The sequence below is a fragment of the Hypomesus transpacificus genome, chromosome 9 (genome assembly GCF_021917145.1).
Source record: "Hypomesus transpacificus isolate Combined female chromosome 9, fHypTra1, whole genome shotgun sequence".
Classification (NCBI taxonomy): Eukaryota; Metazoa; Chordata; class Actinopteri; order Osmeriformes; family Osmeridae; genus Hypomesus; species Hypomesus transpacificus.
In genome coordinates, this window is record NC_061068.1 from 6330631 (window position 1) to 6349155 (window position 18525).

Consider the following 18525-nt stretch of genomic DNA (forward strand, 5'->3'; position numbering starts at 1 on the left):
ACATATTGATTGTATGGTGGTAATTGTAGACAAAATCCAGGGTAACATTTAGCAGAACAGTAGCAGTAACTACTACAGAATACCACAGAATTAAGATGTCCCAATAGCAATAGCACAGCATACATAACAAAATGATTTTCAAAGAAAACTGTAAACTGTATTCAAGCAAGATTGATGATCAACAAAAATGTAATCTTAGTTTTAAGTCTTGCTTAAAAGGTGATGCCATATTCTATAACAGAAGGATCTGAACACATACAATATTTTGAAGAGGGCTGTTAGTCCATTAAGTATTGTATTGTATGCAATAACAAGGGAAGACAGCAAAAACAGGTATAATTCACTGCCCTGGCACAGTGGACGCATTTAATAGGTTGGACATACAAAAATAAACCACAACAAAGCAACACACTTATTGTACAAATAAAACCTGAACTTGTTCCATTGACAAAGTTTGATCTGAGTGTATTTCCTTGCAATGTGGATACATGATTTACATCTGTGACTAAAACACGGCTATTGATTAGCACATAAAAAAATGTTAAAAATGTACATACTTTCAACCAAAAGAAAATGGCATGATGGATGTTAAACATAGCTGCTTAATAATAATGAAAACAACAATAATAATAATAATAATAAAAGAGACAATAACAATGACATCAATAATAATAGTATGCACCATCTTGACTGCTGACGATGATAACATTGACAAAGTGAAAACAAAAAGGATCCAATGTTTTACACAGAGTAGTGACCTCTTGATGCCTGAAAAGATCAAAACGAACTGGTTCTTGCTCGGGGGGATTTTACAGGCTGATGAAATATTCAAAAACATAATTCTTAAGAATTGTACAAGTATAAAAAGCTACAAACATTAATAAATTACATCACTGACACAGAAAACACTTCACAAGGTGCTAGTAAAATAATTTTGAACTAGGACTTGAACAAGAGGCTGGTCATAGAAACTTTGTTTAGCTTTTTTTCTTTTTGTATTTTTTCTCTCTCCAAAGCTTCCTCTCTTATTCCCAAAAAATCACAATACGGTTAGTTTTGTATGTAAGGCCATATGACAATGTTATTTCTTCAGTTGTTTTCCAGGCAACACCTCAGTCAAAAAAGAAAAATAATGTTGACTATCATGTCTCGAATAAAATGTAACATAATGGCTATTTCTATTTATTCATATACATTATATTTGTTTATAATTAGCAAAAAACTAGTAAAAATGTATAATGTGGTATGAATGGAAAAAGATACAAAAAATGAGTCATTTAAAAGGCTTTGTACAAGCTACATTCTACATACTGTACTGTGAAGCAATATTTATGCATATTTCAGTCTAAGTTTATGGTGATGCCTGTGAAACAAAAGAAGATAGAAAGTATCCCCATGTAGCCATAGCAACTAAAATGGATGAGGCTTATCATCAGGTCTTTAGGTCCCATTTAGTGTTAATCTTTTTAAAGTCCTCTAAGTATGTGAGAAAGAAAGAAACAGTCATTTACTAGCAATCTCCTACATGTTATACTTGGGAATATCAACGCGTAAACACAAATAACTGTGATACAATGTGAAAAATAATCCTGTGTATTAGGTTTATTTATATTCCACCGTGATACTCTAGGAAATGGCATTTTCAAAAACAAAATTATTTGCTGTTCGATCAAAGTTTCTTATAACAGCAGTATTACCTTTAGAATTTAAAAAAAAATGTAGTTGAAAACTGTCTTTGCCCCGATAACTGATATGTTTTGATAAATATAAGAACAACTTTAAATACAAAGACTGCATATTTTAGCATTCGGGTCTCTAATAAACAATAAAACTAAGTTTATTGTAACTGTCATCACATCCTAACATTTTACTTTACTCAGGTAATAACTTCATTTTTTGTGCTTAATAGTTGTTCCATAAGTGCCTTTTTGGCTTTCCTTTCCTATCTATCACATGACACACCATTACATCAATAAATATCACTGATAGTGCTTAGCAAACAAAGTAAATAATAAAAAGTTCCAGGAAGTTAATGCTTCAATTAGAGCCTTCAAATTGGGGAAGATCAAGGGAGAATTTAAGATGACTGGCCCAGTAGCATTACTAAAACATTCAAGCATTTTTATGCTCTTTCCCTCTATTATTGAACATCGGGAGGCAATGATAAGCCACATCCAAATAGTAGGAATGAATTTCTTAAAATAACTGTAAATCCCCCTAACCAAACCTCTATGCAGACATGCAACTGAATACATGCAAGGGATACTTTCAGAATCTTGGAATGACTGCAATGTACTTCTATTTCACATGTAGCAACCCCTGATAAACAGCTGTAGTAAAATGACACATTTTCTCTTAAAAAATATTTATAGCAGGTATTCTGTACACTTTAATATCTGAAAGTTATAAAGAATAAGTAGAGGCAAAAACCTATTTGAATGATGTTCTTCTTAGAAATTGAAAAATGTGTGACTTGTTTCGTCCTCCCTTGTGTTTCCGTAATTTTCGCTGTTGGCTTTGATCAGTGAGGAAGAGGAATGGGAGGAGGAAGAGGGGGGAGGGGCAAGATAGGGCCAGTTCATGAGCCCAAAACATCAGGAGTATTTCCCAGTCCTACACAGTTTGTGTTACAGAAGGAGCTTCCCATTCCGATGGATCTTTAAGATCTTTCCAAGTCTCTGTTTGGCCGTTGCCATGCCTTTCTTTAGCCTCTTTGCTGTATGAGAGGGTCAACAATAAAGGGTTAAGGACATATAAGCAGAACTGATTGAGTGGGTTGATTCTCGATTATTATGCATGATTATGAATCACTATGAATGTACTAATTATCATTATTAAAAAATTGTCTGATTATAGCCACCAGTACGGATCCATTCAACATGTCTGAGTTCACAGTAAATAACCCTTAACTAGTGGTGGGGTACTTGTCAATATTTAAGAAACATAGTCCTGTTTAAAAATGTACTTGAAAACAATGACATGTAACTGCATTTCTGCCACAGAAAAGACGAGATCCAGATCCTACTGACCTTTAGCTTCGGCTGAGACCCCACGATCTCCTCCTTTTGTTGTGGAGTTCTGGGATGACGTAGAGGGCCGTCTCTGGTTGAGGAAGACTCCTGGAGCCATGGGTTGGGGACCCCCAGGTGGTGTTTTGCCTGTTCCAGTGCTGTACTCATGATCTACCAGGCTGTCTTGAGAGTCCAGGGTGGGCTCTGGGGAGCTGCTGTCCTGAGAGATGTTCTGGGGTTCCTCAATCACTATTGTCTTTTTTTTGGTGGTCTTCTTCTTCTTCTTGGTCTTCTGCTGCTCCTCCTGATCAATAGATTGGGTTGAGTTTCAGCAACTTACTGTCTCCATGACAAGCTTAAGCAACTTGGCTTTACATTTAGTATTAAGTGCTTTGTTAAAGCGATAGTGTGCATATTACTTAAAGGTAAGGATATTTATAGTGGAATGTAAGCCAACCAACCTGATGGGAGAGTTTGGCTGCAGCAGCTGCAAGTCCAGTTTCTATGGAGGCCACTCGTGCTCCCTCCCGAGCAGGCCTCTCATGTCTGGGGACTGAAGGACCTACACGCGCTGCGACCATCCACACAGTCAAAAAAACATCTATTCAAAATAAAGTTCAGATTGCATGCCGGTATTACAATAATACAAACCTCTACGGTCCACATTACTGTACCTGTTGGACTGTAAGGAGTGTCATCAGAACTTTTCCTTTTCTTTGATCTGGATTTAAATACAGGATTGTCTTCTTCAGACTCCAGAGAAGGGTAAACTAAAATAAACAATTAATATAGTTAGTTGGTAAAAGCATACATGCGATTTAACACTACTGTCTGTCATAGCATCACCCCACAATATCATTCGCCATCGTAAAATGTCTGCCCAAGAAACAAAATTACACCAAAATTAGGCATGAAGACATTCCCGTCTGAAAAATGATGTCACACTGGAAAGTTCAATACAGCAATATGTGTCACATGATGTGTGCATTCCTTTTGCATTTGACTGCTTTCTTGCAAGAATAAGAGCCTATTCAACAGCTGTTAGACATCTGTTAACTGCCCCCTTTCTCTTTGCTTGCAGCTTGCCAATTTTGAACACAACCATTTTAGTGCATGCACTACATTTTCCGATAATTAAATGATCAGGATATAAAAAATTGTGTTTACAGAAGTGCCTGACTGATTTGATAAAATGCCAGCCTGGTGGTGTGATTCAAGAATTGGAATGTTGTTTACCACTAATGACTCATTAGATTTTCCCTTCAAAAAACATTTAAAACAACAATTCTAAACTTGTGTTAATGGGATATTAACAGACTGGGAGGGTCAATCCTGCTGTTTTTGGATGGAGTTCACAAGGAGCTCATTTCAGGGAAAAATACCAAATTGGAGTAACACTAAAGGGTGGGCTTGGAAAGGACGTACAAAAAGTAAACACAAACCCTATCATCTTCTCCTAATGAAAACTTCCTGGTTAAATTTAGAATGAAGGGACCACATGTTGATATAACAGAGGTCAATTTGTTTTTAAAGACACCTGTTAACAGCAATAGGAAAAAGGCATATACATCTTAGTTATAATCCCTTTTTTAGCACACTTGAAACAAAATTTTCTTTTTAAAGGAATCTGAGAAATAGGCAAGACAATCATTGTTTAAAGGAGACATCTGTAATTTTTCAAAATGTAGTAGAAAGCTTTACACAGGAATTCAAACAGGATGGTTTGGTTTTACCATAATCAGAGTCCTTGAAGCATGCATCCATGTGATCCTGATCATCGTCAAACTCCATACTGTCAATACTGCTGCTCTTTCGGGTTTTCTTCGGGAGACGTTTGTTTGGCCGCTTGCTGTTATTGCCGCCACCGCCGTTGGTTCCTGCAGCCTTCTTGCCAGTCTGTGCGCTGTGAGAGTTGTTCTTTGACTGGCTATTGTTCTTGGACTGGCTGTTGCTCCAGGTCTGTTGCATGCTGTCTGAAGATGACAGGTTTGCCATGGACAACATGCCCTGAATGGCTTCCTGTGTGCTGGGGGATGCAGGTGGCTGACTGTAAGTACGTCAATAAGAAATACACAATACACAGACATTACACATCAGTCAATTAGCCAATGGGAATGAAGATAGATCGAAAGAGGAAAGTAAGGAGTGAGTTTAACGATAGGCTTTTCCATTAACGTTAACGAATCATTATCAACAAAGTTAATAATGCATTGTAAGGGCATATCTTTTTTTTACCAAACTGAAGCGAAAATTATCTCTATGGACTGTCCATTTAGGAAAGCTGCCATAAAAACAAAACCTCCTTTTTAACACCTATTAAGTCGTTAACCGGTAATTTTAAACAATGTGAAAGTGCCTATTTAATGTAGTTTTAATTGGACATGGTAATTTCCTTCCCTACAATCATTGAGATATATGTATGTGAATAGTTCCCTTTTCAAAGCAGGAAAATTATTTGAGAAGTTTACATTTTTGTAATCTTTTCTTTCTCTCTTTCATTGCTCATTTGTAGCTTTCATTGTGGTGGTAATAGACCATCAAGAGCTTACCAAAACAGCAAAAGGCAAAGCGAGGAGTGATAGCCTGAGGCCAGACTGCTTTTGACAAATGAATAGTGAGTGAAGGAGGATCAAACAAAACTGACAAAAAAAATAAACTGGTGACAAACTTTGAGTAAATCTTGACGTAACTCAGGAGTTGATATGTAGTCTATGGGTAAGACCTTTGTTAACAAGTTGGAGTTTTGGTGTTTTCAGAAATGGTCAAGAGTCTTTGACGAGGCAACCCTATTTGTTATAAAAATGTATTGTATTTGACTGCCAATAATCCATCCCATCAAGCTTAGTTACCAGAAGAACCAACCTTGCACAGTGTATGTATGCTATACTGTGTGTTCTAAGACTGTTTACATTACCATAAAATTGATTTTCAGCATGTTATGTCAAAGCTTTATTACCATACCTGTTTGCACTGTAGTCGATCCCACCCACTTGTTTGCTTGCCTGTAACAGGTCAAGAATTCCTGCTGCACTGCCACCCTTCTTTTTGACCTTGGAGTTCCGACCTTTGACCTCTGGTTTTGCATCTGTGTCTATATGAAGGGACTCTTCATCTGAAGAGTCAGCATTCTAAATAAGCAAGAGTACAATGAAACAACACACATCATCAGCATGACATACTTTCAATAAAATAAGCAACATGATATCGATACACTGTGATTTTCTAAGTTAACGTATATTTCTGAACTGACACTAGATTTTATCTGGGTAAAGTGGGGAGTTAAGAGCATGCTGAAAATAAGCAATGAAACAGTATACCAAGGTCATTATATGGCTTCTTATGAACCCAGTTAGCAACCATATGGACATCTGGTGTAATTCTGCTTCTCACTCTTACTTGATTCACACCGCAACTATTGCCCTAATCAGTTTGTGGTGTTCCTTGGCCCAATCCCGGAGCTTTCTCCTTTTGATTCACACTGTATATTGTTTTAAGTGGGAACATTATGGGACAATTGCAGCACACTCCCAGTATGCTGTTGTGAGGGCAGAGCTTTTGCATTTGTGATAGATTGTTTTTAATGCAATCATAGGGAATTCATTATGGACCTCATGGAATAATATTGTTAATAGTTTTTGCCCAACATTTCTAATAATCTGTCATTTCGTTTTTGCAGACAAGGAAACCAAAGTATCACATTGTAATTACAGCAATTTGTTATGGGTGTTAGCTTTCCAACAAGACAGAAAAGAGGCTAACTTTAATTTGATCTATAGTTTTCAAGAAAACTATTATAAATCAGTACTGTGCTGTAAATACCTTTTGAATTGAAGGTTGGAGCTTCGTTTTTTTGGCCGGCTGAATGGGTTCTTTGATGTTTGACAAAACTGTAAGAAATTGGACAGTGAAAATCAATCACAAGAAGTGACAATTAGAATTCAATCATAATTCTTCATCAAAACAACTACAATTTAGCCACTGCTTTAGCAAAGGTCACATGTAACCCGATTTTCCCCATTGTGGGACGAATAAAGGTATATCTTAAACATTACTGATATTTTTTTAATATGCAATATGTTTAAATTGTTTACAGAACTCACAGGATATGTCTCTCTTGACAGCGTTTTTTTTCCTCCTGATGGGGAACTCATCTATCTTCAGCTCTCCTTCGTCTGAGACATATTCATACTCGTCTCTCACCGGCTTGGCTTTGTCTTCTTTTAAGTTTTGTAAGGATCCAAAAACACTTGAGTTGGTCTGGGGTTTTAGTGTCTTAGACCTGAAAACAAAAGGACATAATAACAGGCCTACATTATATATACGTTGAAATAACAGACAAAAGACAATGAAACGCTAAACATCATCATGAAATTATTTTCACACAGGTAAAACTTTATCCATACATACCCGAGTAATTTCTTGTGAGACATGGTAAAAGCAAACTTGTCTTTGTTGCCAGACAGTAGTGTTCTTTCAAATTTGTGCTCTTCTTCCATCTTTAACAGGGAATCTGGTTTACTGTTCTGTAAAATCAATCATCAATCAGGCAAACATTGCTTGAAATAGGTAGACCAAAATAGCATCTTACAAATTGGTAGATATGAATTCAATTAATGGACAATGTTTTAAAGTGAATTGTGCATTTGGTTTGTCAAATCTGGACAAGCATTTAATTGCTTTTCACACTAAAAGAGGAACTATAAACCTTCACCAAAGTCAACTATGATCAAAACTGATAGATTGAAGATGTGGTCTGTGATGGCCTTGGTAAATATAAGAAAATCCATCCCATCTGCAAATGTTTGGCCTGATGCTAAGGAACAAGATCAAGATCCTTGGAGTGACTACAAACATTCCAAAGCAGTTTGGCATTGAATTTTCCATGAAACTAAAGCCTTTTAATGTCTTCCGTTCAAGAAAATTAAGCTTTCCTACAAAACTATTTCATGTTTTTCAGTAATAATGACAGAACAACATTCCTTTTGAAGAAAAAGGGCATATGTAAATACTTAGGTGAAATTTGGATATGACACAGTGTAATTCCATTAGATAAACTTTGGAAGGAAAAAATGTTCTTGAGGAGCTTTGATGAGCACCAGGCCCCAAATAGTGACTGAAGCCACAGTGCTATTTTATGGTGATTGCTTTGAAGTGAAGTGTGTGAATCATTTATGGAGGATCCAACTCCTTCGCTCCTAAAGCATCCCTTGTAGCATTTCATTTGCTAGAACATTTAACATGTTACGGATAATTGACCTGCTTACTTAGGTATCAGATCTTAAAATATTTCAACTATGCTGACAATGTGCTCAAATCTGGAATGCCTGTGCTGTGACTTACCTTGTATTTCCATTTGGCTTCAGTTTTGTTCTTGTTCTGTTCCCGAATTTCAAACTTATCCAAATTATTCTGCTTAGATGTTTCCTTCTCTGACATGCTTAAAACATTTTTAGCAGCCTAAAAGTAAAACAACGATCTCTTGTTACATGTAATTGCTTATTTCATATGCATGTTCTTGCAATTCATGACACATTAATGGTAGAGGAAGGCTATTCATTGTTTTATGGGTTTACTTACCTTCCCCTTCTTTGGCTGGTCCATCTTGCTCAGGATGTCCTTAGCATGAGATTCGAGAGCAGCAAAGCTGGAGGGCTTTGGTGGGGGAGCAATCTCCTTAGCTTTCTTTCCTTTCTTCTTGCCTCCTTCCTTCACTTTGGGTACCTTGGGTGGCTTGGGAGCCTTAGACATCTTGGGGGGCTTGGGTGGCTTTGGGGGTTTGGGTGGTTTAGGGAGTTTGGAGGCTTTCTTCCTGGTTGGTTTCTCCATGGCGGGTGAAGGAACATGAGCTGGAGAAACAGGTTCCTCAGGCTCAGAGTGGGCTGAAGGAGGCTCCTCCACAGGCACCTTGGCGCTAGGCTCACTCTTGATGGCTTTTGATGCATTCTAAAGAGAAGATGGTATATAGTGACGTTCAAAGTGGATCATACCATGAGGAATTGTTCTTCTACTCCATGTTTATCAATGGTATGACAATACCTGGTTGGAAAATCCTGTTGATTAACCCTATGGATGCAGGCCAACACCGTATTGTAATGTAACACACTATATGTCTCACAATAGAACACTGAAAAGTGACCACACCTCTGAAATTCTGATCTCTTTGGCAAGATCCTTTATGAGCTGTGTGGGCTTCATATTCTCTGGAAGCTCATCCTCGTGTTCCAAAAGAGCCTGTTGTCAGGAGACATTTTTAAAAAGCATATTATTGCAACACCAATTTGTAAAAATCAATTCAGTTAAATAAAAAACGTTAAGTGACATAAAATCTATGGCCCAAACAACTCCTACCCAACTTTCACAGAAAATAAATTAATTGTAGCTTGACTTGCCAGCTGGCTCCACAGCACCTCTTGTGTCCAAGCTCAAAGAGGACTATGTAAATGGAGTGTTAACTACCACAGAGGTAGACTGAACACCCCATTTTTATGGTACTTATTAATAAATTCAGGAGCGGTTGGTCGACAGTTGGGTGGGTGTGTTTGGGCTTAAGAAGTTAGTGAAAGAATGAGTGTGCAATACAGCAGGAAAGCTTACCTGTTTTTTTGTCCAAGCTCTGAAGGCTCCATTAATGATTTTGGCACCATGTACCAGGTATGGAGCTGGTTGTTTGTTTGCTTTGTGTAAACCTGAAGAAATAGAATAAGGAAGCATGAAGCACACGCGACAATAGTAAGGAATAACATATTTGGCACTGGAGCATGGGAAGGAGTAATACATGCCCTATAAATGTAACAGTAAAACTGTCATGAAAACAGTTTGTTGTTCTACTTCCCCTTTTGGAAGTTGAGAATTTCAAGAATAAAGACCAAAACAACCACCAACATCGTACGTCACTTTCAATACCCACTGAGAACACCCAAAAGTCTTGAAACTAAATTTGTACAATAAAATCAGTTACATTTTAACTAAAATAGGTGCCTTTTTATTAAGCTGGTTTCAACTTTGACTGACTACTGATTGGCTGAACTGCATTCACACCCACTTTACATCCCACAGTGTACTTAAAAAATACAATCAAGACAACCTCAACAGAAAAAAATGTGAACTAGGCTAAGGAAAGCCTTGAATTACCATAACATTCACAACGTAATGCAGTCTAAAACTGTATGCTCGTTGTGTTCACAGAATTGCAATCTGGCCTTACAAACACATATACCCCCCCTGCCACACACACACACACACACGCACACACACAAAAAATTGTGGAAATATAAACAGTTGCCCCAGGCCAGCTGAGGGGAGTTTAAACAAAGGCTTGTAATGGAGCAAGTGATTCTGCCTCAGCCAAGCCTTTTGAAGCTAATCATCTGTGAACTCTGCGATTCCCCGATTTAATGACTGAAATAATATTAGAGCATCCAGATCCTCATCTGCTGAGCAGATTTCTGCCAGAAACACATGGAAGAGCAGCAAGCTGCATAACTAACTCCAATGCATCTCTGAAAGATGCCTTTTTAAAGGCATTACAAATACTATTTATACTGTAAATATAGGCTGAAATAAGATTGGGAGTATTGTGTTATACTAAATTCACACAAATCATAGATCGATGAGATTAAATTGAAAACAAAGTAAATGCAAATAATAAAATATGTATTATCCACTTAAAAACATAGAATCTCAGTTATCAAATGTAAGGAAATAATTGTTCACCTTTAAATCGCTCCAAGAGATGTCGCCCGACATACCAACATGCCGTCTCAAAGTTTGGGAAGGGAGTGAGGCTTCTCACCTTTAGTCGCTTTTCTACTTCGTAGGCTCTATGCAGAGAGACAGTTTGGGGCTTAGAAATACATTTAAATGTAACATTTAGAAGACACTCTTATCCAGAGCGACTTCCAGTAAATACAGGGACATTCCCCCCGAGGCAAGTAGGGTGAAGTGCCTTGCACAAGGACACTACGTCATTTTTACGCCTCGGAATCGAACCGGCAACCGTCTGATTAAGAGCCAGATTCCCTAACCGCTTAGCCATCTGACATTTAAGAGACCCACATCAACTCGAACATCAACAGAAAACCAAACTAATCATTATGATAACACAGTAACAACGTACTTTATGCGTTTCATCAGGAATTCAAATTTGATGGATTTAATAGTGAAATACAGATTAGCATTGAAGTAAAACTGCACCCTTCCTCACCTCATCTGCATCTCCACACTCAGGTTGTGGACAAAGTGTCCAGAGAATGCCAGGCAGTCAACTGGAGTCAGTATTGCATTTATCCAACCTGAAATAATTGAAGTACACACTAGTAATTATAGGTGAGCTCACATGATTAAATTATAAACAGTATTTCTTTAAGAGCCACCCGTACCCGATGGAATGAACAGAGTCTGTCCTTGTTTCAGTGTACATTTGTAGCACTTGTCCACCTGATCAGCAAAGAACATCTCGCTGTGATTGGATGATGACCTCCAGCGCTCATACAGAGACAGGTTGGCAGAAGTCGGCTTGATCAAGAAAAATATTTTCTCTCCCTGAAAAAGGGAAACAAAATGCACAGAGGTATATGTAGTGTTTCCATAAAGATCAGATTCAGATACATTTTACAATATGTATTACTCTACCTATACTCTCTAGGTAAATTATAAAGTTAAAGTTGCTATTTCACCCACCTTGAGGACATGGTACCAGACAGAGGCACCGCCACACTCAATATGGAAGTCTGTGTAGCTGTCTTTCACACAGATGAGACAGTACTTGGTGACTTTGGGCTTGCCAAGCAGAGCATCGTCAGGCCAGTAGTTTCCTACCCAGGATAACCTCCTCACTATCTGGGGACTCTCCACTATACTGTCCATCCTAAGAGAAAAAAAAAGGTTTGTATAACTTATTATTACTGCAATTCAAGCAAGAAACTGTTGAGGGGCAGCTATGCGATTCGAGAGATATAATTCAGTATATGTTTATTGTGAGAGGTTCTATTTATGTTGTGAAACTTGTTTGAATGAGGCATCTAACGTCAAAATGCATCCACTCCTATTTTAGGACAGTATGGGAGATTAGCTGCGCTTTTATTTTGAAAATCTTAAAATCCTTATTGATGTTGTGTTCACAGTACTGCTAGAATGGGTGGCAGGATGGATTAAGTCATATTTAAATGTTTATGTTTTGGAATATTTCCATTTCATGATATTGATTCTTCTTAGCTATTTCATATTTAAATTCACATAATATCAGCAACTTTCCAGGGACTAAAAATCTATTTAAATTATTTGAAACATTAAACATGATATTTTTATAATCTATAAAAAATATATTTTTTATAGATTTACTTTGGATTTACCTTGTGTCTGAAAATTCCAAGTTGATCACATTTAAAACTTTCTTTCTGTTTGTGCTATAGTAGTAATCAACAAACTCCTTGAGTTTCATCTTGCTGTCCGTCTGTTTGGTAACCTCAATAACATCAACACCAACATCTGGACCTGCCACAAAAAAGATGGATGAGATTAGAAAGAGGCATTTAACAACAAAACATAAAATCTGGTACTGTTCAAAATTATTGATAAAGCCAGCATAAATAGAAGTTAATGTAAAGGTGAAAGTGGTTTTGCATGTCTGGGGGTCTAATGCACAACAGCAAGGGAGAGGCGCCCTCTGCTGATAAAATAGAGGCTCTTTGAAAGAGTCTTTTAAGTAACGAATCTGTCCAGTGTGAGGTAGTGACATTTTAAATCATTGTTTATATGCATGCAATGATACCAGTTTCAAGTTCATGACTCATGACATTTGAAATGTAATGTTGAAATGTGTTGATGTTAGCACAACAACTCAATACATACCAACATAGTTCTCAACATCACTGATGTAGAAAGTTGGAGCTGGCATGGACATATCCAGACCGTCTTTCTTCTGGACGAGAATAGGTTCATTAAAACCAGTCTCCTCCAAGTAGTCCATTGTCAGTTGACTGCCATTCAGTTTAACCACTACATCTTCAGCACTAGGAGAAAAATAAAACATTACAAGCATTCAAAACAAAGGTAAAAAGTCTGAGAAATGTATGGGTAACAAACTGACAATAAAGGCAGGAATTTCTGTCTGTGTGTATCTGCCTGCCTGTGGCGGGATTGTCTTGAGAACCGGGAATTGGATAAGGTTGAAATTTGCCATGTTTATAGCTCAGGATCCAAGGATGTGCAGTTTTGCAGGCAACATTGTTTGGATACGTTAAATGCAAAACGAGGAACAATCTAATAGCATGCAATGGTTATAGCATATAACCACCCAAACCCCCATGCAATGAACTGTGCAACAGGCTCCACTTCGCCACTTTTTTTTTCTTTCTCACATTTCTATAACATGAGGGCAACATGGGGGCTAAAGGGTAAAGTTATACTGTAGGTATAGGTATATTGTAGGTATAGGTATACTGGAGGTAAAGTTATACTGTAGATAAATCGCAAGGTAAATCGCAAGGTTTCATTAACCATACCATAAATAAATTGCTTGGATGTATTGTTCATAGTAATAGTATACTGTAGGTATAGGTATACTGTAGGTATACTGTAGGTATGGGTATACTGTAGGTATAGGTATACTGTAGGTATACTGTAGATAAAGGTATACTGTAGGTATACTGTAGGTATGGGTATACTGTAGGTATACTGTAGATAAAGGTATACTGTAGGTATAGGTATACTGTAGGTAAAGGTATACTGTAGGTATACTGTAGGTATAGGTATACTGTAGGTAAAGGTATACTGAGGTAAAGGTATACTGTTGTTAGCTACAGTATTAGCTACTTGGCTTGCTACATGATTAACACATAGGGTTGCCAACGGGACACTTTCTATGCGCCTGCGCCAACAGCTGACCAACAATAAAGGAAATCGCAAGGTTTCATTAGCCATACCATAAACCTACTCATTTCAGTTTCATTTTGGCAAACCACTACTGTACTTGCTTGGATGTATTGTTCATAGTAATAGTCAAGACAATTATTACAAGATTCTCTCAAAATTCATGTTGTTTCCTTGAAATAGCATTAGACTCAAACCATATGCCACAGACACTGAAAAGCTTTAGGCCTAAACCAACTATTGTCACCAACAAGCAACGTGTCCTATAGCAACGTTTGCGTGAGTTTTGGCACGTTTACAGTAGCCTATTATTGGCCGGCGAGGCTGTGATTGGAATACGGGACTGGAGCTGTCCCTGACGGGACAAATCAAAATCACCCATAATTCAGGATGTCCTGGACAATTCGGGACGGTTGGCAACCCTATTAACACAGGTTGTACTATAGCCAGCTCACTGTAGTAGTGTCTAACTGAAAAGGTTTTACAGCAAATTGTTATTTGATTTGAAATGCACATTCTGTCTGTTTCACTAGAAAAACTAGCAACCAGGATAAAATATTTACAAATTTGAATTTAGCTAACTGATGATGGGCTGAGCTGCACTTAGCAATGGAGCCATGGATCACTCACACGGGTTATACTAGTGTATGTAATTACATGAATGGTAACAGGCAAAGACAACCTCTCCATAAAGGATTAAAGAGTGCCATCTAGTGACAATTTTGAAACAAGAGACTTAAAGAAGTAGTACATAGTATAACAGCAGTTTAAACTCTTCCAGTAAGTTCTCTCTAGATCTGATCAACTGATATTTACTTTGAGACATGTTTTACTGTTTGATGTTGTCGACGTCATTTGAAAGACATGGAATGTACCTGGGAAATGTCCTACTGCGAAGCTCCTTGATAAACACTTGACTACCATTCTGGACAGCTTTGACGTCTGTGCTTTGGCCTGTGTCATGCTTGTTCCAGTTCTTCTTCTTTTTCACTAAGGGAAAAATAAATGATGTACTCACGAACAAAATTCACATTCTCACATACATGCACAAATTTTTGGAGGGCTATTTAATGGACTAACGTACTTGTTGATTTGCCATGGGTCTTCTCACAGTTTGGACAGTGATAAATATCAATGTCTGGAGCATCATCTTCATCCACTTCAACACAGCTAAAAGAAAAAGACAAAGCATTAAATAAAATGTATTTTTTAATATATCAAATAATAGAAAAACAAAAATAGACACAAAAATAGAGACCACAATAACATGAGGAGATTCCTTCCATTTGGGGCCGCTGCTTTCAAGCATATTGACCTGGGAGTTTCCCACTTCCAGACTTTTTTTTCACACTCCTTCTTTTTTGGTTGAGGGTGGGAGTGGGGGCGGGGGGTTGTAGGCCAGTTTTACTGCTTAGGCTACTCGCCATAACAACATGTCCTGTATGAAGTCAATGAGGGAATGGGTGGTGTCTTCACATGAAGGAAATTGTGAATTTGTTCTGCTTTGTTAATTTGTCATTTGGCAAAGCTGCCGTTTCATCCAATATACTTTCACAGTAGTTCTCTTTCCAAGTACAGCTCATTTGTCACCACATAGATAATAATGTAATAAGTGTGCCTATGTTTTGTTAATATGAGACACAAATCAAATCAATTGGAGGTTTAATTAAGAATAGCATTATTTATAGGTAGTTAAAGTAATATTACTACTTTTTTTTCCAGGGACAAACACTGATCGCAAGATTTGCAACCAACTGCTCATAGCACTTACATTTCAAAAAGATTTTACAAGTGAAAAGTCCTTGTTCACCCACCACTTACATGAGTGTAACCAGTTACATAAGTGTATGGTTCATACTGACAAATAATAATCATTAGTCATTGATGCAAAAAATAGTTCAGAGATGCTTTTAAATATGCTAAATATTCATTGAAAATTCATATGAAATCATGTCATCTTCCATAAAAGTTTAAGAAAATATGTTATGTATTTTATGACATTTTTTGTGCGATGCTTTTGATATGATCAATCAAAACCAATAACAAAGTGTGTGTGTCCAATCAGTGTTGCCTACATTATCAACATTAGTTTGTAACAAAGACAATGCCATGTAACATTTAGAAATTAAAGGAATGTGTGTGTGATGTAACCAATGAACCCTGAATGATTGCAAGCATAAACAAACAGTAACCTTAATCTGGGGGGTGTTGAACATGTAATCACAAATCTACTCAGCAAGCAAACAATAAGAACTAATCGACTATGATTGACATCCCCATAGGTATCATGGGAGGCCACAATGGAAGTTTGGCAAGTGTTATCAATAAACCTGCCACAACATTGCAAAAAAAACATGTTTGTTATGATACTGGAGCAAATAGGCTTACAATTCATACCTGACATATAAAGTCTGAACTGGAACTCAAACTATAATGAGAAGGTGAGGCAATGTATGCATACTTGTTGTATTCCATATCACTGTTGGTGTCTCAGAATGAAATGATATAAGCAAAAATTTACTTTCTGAATACTACCATATCAATTGAAAAGGTTTAAGATTCAGAAGGACTACAACTGTGACTGTGATCTCATGAAAATGGCACTGTCTGATCATACAATTAACACTTATTTTGTTTTCCATAATGCCCTCTGCTCAAAAACATCACAATTGAGCTGCATTTCAGAATCCACTAGGCCAATATGCAACTTTTTGGAAGCGCGAATTGTCATTTTGGCTATTTGAACGAATGTCACTGATTATACCAACCTCGAGCATGAGTTTGGCCCACATCTTACTCTGTCTCAGAAAGAATCAATGTGACTTTATGTGGCTTGCAGAAATGTATAGTAATCTGACCAAATAGGGCACACAAACTCTGATTCGGCCAATATAGGAGCAAGGGGGATATCCACATCATCTCATCTTTGCAAAACACACAAAGTAGACAGCTCTTTGCATCAACCAGAACAAACAAAAAGTACGACATCCTTTAACATAACTGTAAAAAAAAAACAAGAAATTGCTACATATTCGGATTGTATATATATGTGTCTGATGTCCTCATCAGGTTGCAACAGCACCTAAAGCATAGCCTACACCTCATCTAAAAAACGTTCTTCAACAGTTAAGGGTCTAGACAGTCTGTACAGTTGACTAAGAATGTAGTAGATTCCTTAGCCATTGCATAATAAGCTTTCGCTGAACTTGCATCATTAGCCTCTATCACCTGTCAAGTAATGACTGATTGGTTACAAACCCATGGTTAACGATGAGCTATGTTTTAGCAGCATCAAAGGGTTAATGTAAACGCGCGTAAATGATGGCCAGTTCTGAAGCAAATTTTACTATGTGTGATTTCAGTAAACCAAGTGATTATAGTATCGTATCACAATCCCTCTTCGTCAAATATGTTAAGATTGGCCTTGATTTATATGACAATTTTGGTTCGCTGGAGCATGGCTAATATCTAAGTAGCCTAGACATGCTACCAAAACGACCGAGTTCTAATATGTGCGAGGTTAAAGTGATGGAATAGTATGGAATTTGACTGTTTACATTACTGCAAACCACTGTAATCAAACATTGCCAACCAATACTCTACGTGTTGGCTATTTAACATTATCATTTAGCCCGAACAGGAGAAGAAAAACACGCTATTGTCTATCATCATGTAAGCTAGGCTAGAATTCAAACTGGCAACTGCCTATTGTCAGCCGTAGCTATCAGAACCATCGTTTTACATTGACAATACGCAAATGTAGGAAAATAAAGACACGTTTAGACCCGTTTATACTAGATATTTCAAAGATGAATAAGTGCACATCGAAACAATGTAGCTACAGACAGAATGCTTAGAGCCTCGCGAATGTCTGATGATCGCAGACACCCACTGTTCTGCCGTTCGCTCGCTCGCTTCAACAATGATATTGGGGTTACGCGGGATAAAACATCAGGCGAATATGTTTATTGAAACGTATAGAATAATAGAAACCCACACCCAAACTATCAATTGTGTATTTAGTTGACTAAATCTTTTTGAGCTATTCACAAAAATGTCATAGCCCAGTCAGCTATATTTAACTCCGCCTTCTTCTTCAAGCGGCCTCGCTCTTATGGCAATTCAGATGTAGACAGCGAATGTGCAATAGGCTGTCAAACGTTGAAAGACCTCTCAAAATACTATGCAAACTGACCAAAAATCGCCGTAATAAATATAAATAATTACCTGCCATGGAACCAATCCTTGCAAGCATCACATTCTATCATAAACTGGGTTACGTCGTAAGGTAATCTGCAGATGCAATATACTGGTACAGTCGCCATGTTCGCTAGATCAATTCACAACAACGTCGGAGAGACGGGGGCAGCAGGAACCCTCCTGCAACAAAATACCATATGAAGATCTTCCTAATGCAGGGCCGTTCCGCGGGACATGAATTTGAATTCAAAACTCCAACATACGCTGGCGTGGCATTAAAATAGTCTCATTGTTGAAAGGATATTAAATTTCCTGAAATGCATTATTGTGTGTATGCCCCCTGGTGACTGTAGCCTACAGTAGTGAGACGTTCATAAACCGTAAGAAAATGTATTGCATTGTAATAATGTTACGTCAGCGCACTAGACAAAAATGTATCCTCAAA

At 37.5% G+C, this 18525-nt stretch overlaps 1 protein-coding gene across 2 annotated transcripts; it reads right to left on the reverse strand.

Annotated features, from left to right (window-relative positions):
• Nucleotides 1-328: 328 nt before the first annotated feature.
• phf2 (PHD finger protein 2) lies at nucleotides 329-18447 on the reverse strand. Of its 2 annotated transcripts, none has more exons than XM_047025122.1 (22): nucleotides 18108-18447; nucleotides 14965-15050; nucleotides 14756-14870; nucleotides 12861-13021; nucleotides 12362-12503; nucleotides 11691-11877; nucleotides 11390-11552; nucleotides 11215-11302; nucleotides 10725-10831; nucleotides 9606-9697; nucleotides 9153-9242; nucleotides 8589-8954; nucleotides 8352-8468; nucleotides 7419-7534; nucleotides 7112-7290; nucleotides 6831-6898; nucleotides 5973-6139; nucleotides 4745-5037; nucleotides 3686-3781; nucleotides 3473-3582; nucleotides 3030-3315; nucleotides 329-2716 (listed from the first exon to the last, which is right to left on the reverse strand). In XM_047025122.1, exons 1-22 carry the CDS (start codon nucleotides 18203-18205, stop codon nucleotides 2628-2630), a joined length of 3216 nt encoding a protein of 1071 aa, XP_046881078.1. In that variant the 5' UTR covers nucleotides 18206-18447; the 3' UTR covers nucleotides 329-2627. The 2 variants fall into 2 exon arrangements, with proteins under 2 accessions (XP_046881078.1, XP_046881076.1); XM_047025120.1 differs by having other exon boundaries at nucleotides 4745-5058.
• Nucleotides 18448-18525: the final 78 nt, after the last annotated feature.